We start from the raw sequence: 4,493 nt of genomic DNA on the forward strand, positions 1-4,493 counted from the left end.
TGGACGGAATGGATTTTTCTGGAAACAGATTTAGGGAATCTGTAGTAAAACGGATATTTTAGCATTCTAAAATTTTTTTGTTCGAAAAAGGGGAAATCTTATCATTAGTTATCAGTATTAAGGCTAATAAAAGCTAATTACACATCACTGTATTCGAAAAGGACAAACGGATGCGTTCTCGTAGCACCAACATGTAAAAGGGACTGTTTTTGTAATGCACGATACGTAGGAACTGACGTCATATTCTTAATTCAGCACTGAGGATGTGAGTGATTCTCACATTAAGATTCAACATGCAAATTCTATGCTAATTGTGACATCTTACATTAAGTGGTCGACCTTAGATTATAGCTGTGTTGGCTCTAATAGTGCTAGGACATAGTACTAGGACTATTTGCTAACCTACTTGAAGTGGTACTTGAATGAGTCTATGCAAATTTAATGTTTAAACAGCTTGGCCTGTCTAATGACGGTGCGTTTTCTATTAATAACATGTATTTTTCATATTAGTTATGGTATTTGTAAATAACTATTCATTATGTTCTCAAAGATATTGGGCTCAAGTCTATAATTGGGGTAATGGCATGGTATTGCAAAAAAATTATATTAAAAGGTTCCTTTCTTTCATCATATATAGTAAATCTCTTGTCAAATATATACACCTCTCCAACTTGTAATAGAAAAAATCTAACAATTGCTAACAAAACAATAACACAAATTCTCTTAATTACTTTCTTTGTGTAACTAATTCATTAAGCTTATAAACCAACAACACACAATTAGATTTTAAATTTCACATGTGTGCAAATTATTTGATTTTTTTGACGAATAATTTTTTGCCTTGTTATAATTATTATAATATCTATCAATGTACAGAAGGTCCTTAACATACAAACTTAATATGTTCTAAGAAGCTGTTTGTAAGTCGAAAATTGGCCTTGGGTAGGCCTAGCCTGAATCCCATGCTACAGAAGTCAATAAATAGTCGGGTTTCGTATGAATTTGATATCAGGTAATTACAAACACCATTTTGCTTATTGTATCAAATAATACATTGTTTTATTACACATTTCTTTCTTTTATCTTTGCTATTTTCAGTTGAATTTGTGTTTGCATCTCCGAATGTTCGTAAGTCGAAGACCTCCTGTATACCTCCAAGTTGGACGGTTACTCAACAGGGTGACAGATCATCATGTTTCCCGAACAATCTATAAATTCTTCCAACCAAACTTTGCGCCAGACAGCCTATATCTTTACACACCGATGCATGTTAAATTTACCAATAATATTGACTTACAGACGTAAAAGCCTTGGAGAAATATATTGAGAGACAGAAAATGAACTAACCACCTAGTCGACTTGGATAGATTTTAGCTGGAATTATATGCAACCGGGACATTCGTTTTTTTTCAAAAGAAGTTTAACTATTTCGAATTGTTGCGAATCAATTGAAGTACTGCTGTAATTAGGACTATTTCAAATCCATGTTTCATTTGTGGGTACATCTGATAACTTTGTAATTATAAACCAACTTGATTTGACGATCCGTTCAGATGTACATAGAATAAACTGAATTACTTCAGATACTTCAAAGCAGACTAGAATTACATTAAAAGAGGAATAAACAATTCACAATTGATCAAATAAGCTTGATTGATTGACAAGAACTACAGTAAGCAAAAGGACAATTGACTGAAAACAGCTCAAGTGAATTAACAAGGCTATGGAGATGTATCATGGGAAAGGGGACCGTTTTGAGTATATTTTAGCATATTTTCACCAAATCTTACACTGAGTACCCTGAACTGTTAAAAGAAATGAAGTTATGCATGTTTATGCTTGTGACAAAACTTGAATATAAAAGAAAACATTCTATTTACTCATTAAAATGGGAAAGTATCAGCAGCTTAAAGAATAATTTAGCAGAAAAGGATACTAAAGGATGTCAGACACTAGTTTCAAAACATTTTTAGACAACTTTCAAAAAAGAGCTGGGCTGATTCCTCATATTAGGCTATTATTTGTTAAACTATCCCCCCAACAGAATATCAATCTTGTCAAAACCTAAGCTTCTATTAAGTAGTTATTTTGATAAAATGTATCAGCAAATTAAAAGGGAAATATCTAAGTGATTTACTGCATTCAGACTTGAATTTCTGAAGATTGACTATTTCAAAAACAGATAAGCTACTCCCTTAAAGTTAATCAAAACGGATGTATTTAAATCCACTTTCTAAGCTGAGAAGAGCAAAATCTACTGTTTTAATCTAGCGTTTGGATTGAGTGTAGACTTATCACTAAGCCAATTAGCAACATTAAAAGAGGACCCAGAACAATCTTAGTATAAGATTCCCGTAGGGTTAGGCATGTCTTGCATTATGCAAGAAGGTTAATGTCCATTGCATTTGTTAGACAAACTGTTCAATGACAATCATTTAACCAAGCTTGGTCACTGGCAATGAATGGTCATTGAATAATACTCAATAGATTCAAATTTGTTCACAGACAAACAACCATCAGAAAATAGTTATGATGTCTGCTATAATTTTTCAGAATGTTGGTCTTGTGAGAAACTACCTTTGGAACTGTTAGCAACTTAGCTTGCCTGTAGACTATTTTCAATTGTAATGTTTAAGGGATTCAGTCTGAGTTACTGCTGGGACCAATTTGTGATATTGTTAAGAGCTAACGTTAACATAGTTTCTGTCGATTTGAAACGGTAATGTATAAATGGACAGGGTGGTCTATTGTTGCGACCAAGTCATGGGACCGGTCACCGTTGGAAGTATAATTCAACTCCACTGCATTTTAAAATGTACTGTTTTAATGGAGTGATGGTGGGCTATTGCTATGATCAATTTGTGGAATCTGTGTTAGCTAATTCAACTCCGGACAGAGTGGTCTAATGTCGCGAGCAAGTCGTAGAACCTTTGGAAGTATAATTCAACTCCACTGTATTTTGAAATGCACCGATTTAACGGACTGATGCTGGGATATTGCTATGATCAAATTGTGGAATCTGTGTTAGCTTAATTCAATTCCGGCTTGTTTGAAACCGCAGTCTTGTAACGGCTAGTGCTAGGATACTGTCGGGACCAACATGCGCGATGAGTGGGAGCTTAAAACGACTCTGATCTATTTAAAACTGAAATGTTGTGTTGAACAAAATATGGAGTCATCTGGAATTGAACTCAACACTAATCGTAACTGCAATGCTTAACAGACTGGTGTGTGGGTACTTGCAATAACTTTGTTGTAGGATCTTGGGAATATAACAACTCAGCTTCAATCTATCTGTATTATACAGATAGACAGCTGAAGTTGGGTTGTTATGGGGGAATGGTATGCTGTACAAAATCATCTGTATTTATCTTGAATAAAGTGGAAAGGCATTCCAAAGATATTTTGCTTCATTATTGGGATAACTGTAGAACTAGCTGATTGTATAGGCCTAGTAAGATGCACCTTTGGTCCATATATTAAATAGTCTTTAAAGAGTTCTTTACATAGATATATATATTTCATTATAGTAAATCTAATCGTAAAATTCATCATCTAAATATATTCCTTTCTTTATGCATTCTTCCCTTATAATACAAAGACGAGCAAGAAATTTGTACCTTACAGTATCACAACAACAAAGGTGACTTGTGGCCGACTCAATCTTTCCACAACGGAGTATGACTTATCCAGTTTGTATTCAGAGCAGGACCCAATTCCAATCTAAGTGGGTTCTGATTACGTTTGCCCAGCTGGAAAGGGATCTTTCTATTGCAGAAACTTCGTGGAAATTAGTGATCAGGTGCTGGTTTATTGGGGTTGTTAACGAGTAGCCAGTCAGCTAACCAGACAATGGGGTCATCTGGTCGTACCTGAAATTTAAAAAAAATATAAATACAGAATCCACTGAAATAGTTGAAAAAAAGGCTTGTAAATAAAGAAATGATTTTTGGCAAAGACAATTTTATGTATAGCCATTTAAAACTATGGAAATATACCATAAACATTCAAATTCAACCCTACCAAGTTCCTGGTTCATAATTGCTCACTCCTCAAAATAAGTTTGCGGACACTATCACTTTATGGATAGGTGCAAAGCTTCTAAGCTTATTATTATTATTGTAAATAAGCTTATTTTACCCGTACCATAAATAAATTAATGATGAAATTCTCAATCTTTACTTTTATCCCATTCTATCTTGAAATCAGTTAGGATAACACCTAGATATTTTTATCTTGACCTCAGCTAGGACAACACTTAGCTATCATCAGTCTGGGCAACCTATTGTGGGTAAGTTTGGACTTTCTAAACTCTTTCAAAGGCATTGGCCTACTTATAAATGTGACCAGATCCCTGCTAGGATTGTTCAACTTTTTAAACTCTTTCAAAGGCATTGGCCTACTTATAAATGTGACCAGATCCCTGCTAGGATTGTTCAACTTTTTAAACTCTTTCAAAGGCATTGGCCTACTTATAAATGTAACCAGATCCC

At 34.3% G+C, this 4,493-nt stretch overlaps 1 protein-coding gene across 2 annotated transcripts in view; it reads right to left on the minus strand.

The window, feature by feature from the left end:
- Window positions 1–206: 206 nt before the first annotated feature.
- LOC137625296 (nucleoside diphosphate kinase homolog 5-like) overlaps window positions 207–4,493 on the minus strand; it is a 22,171-nt gene continuing 17,884 nt past the window's right edge. For both annotated transcript variants that reach the window (XM_068356111.1, XM_068356110.1), the window contains exon 6: window positions 207–3,872. In XM_068356111.1, the coding sequence (XP_068212212.1) occupies window positions 3,792–3,872 (81 nt within the window). In that variant the 3' untranslated portion in view covers window positions 207–3,791. The remainder of the gene's footprint in view (window positions 3,873–4,493) is intronic.

The sequence above is a fragment of the Palaemon carinicauda genome, chromosome 32, assembly GCF_036898095.1.
Source record: "Palaemon carinicauda isolate YSFRI2023 chromosome 32, ASM3689809v2, whole genome shotgun sequence".
Taxonomy (NCBI): Eukaryota; Metazoa; Arthropoda; class Malacostraca; order Decapoda; family Palaemonidae; genus Palaemon; species Palaemon carinicauda.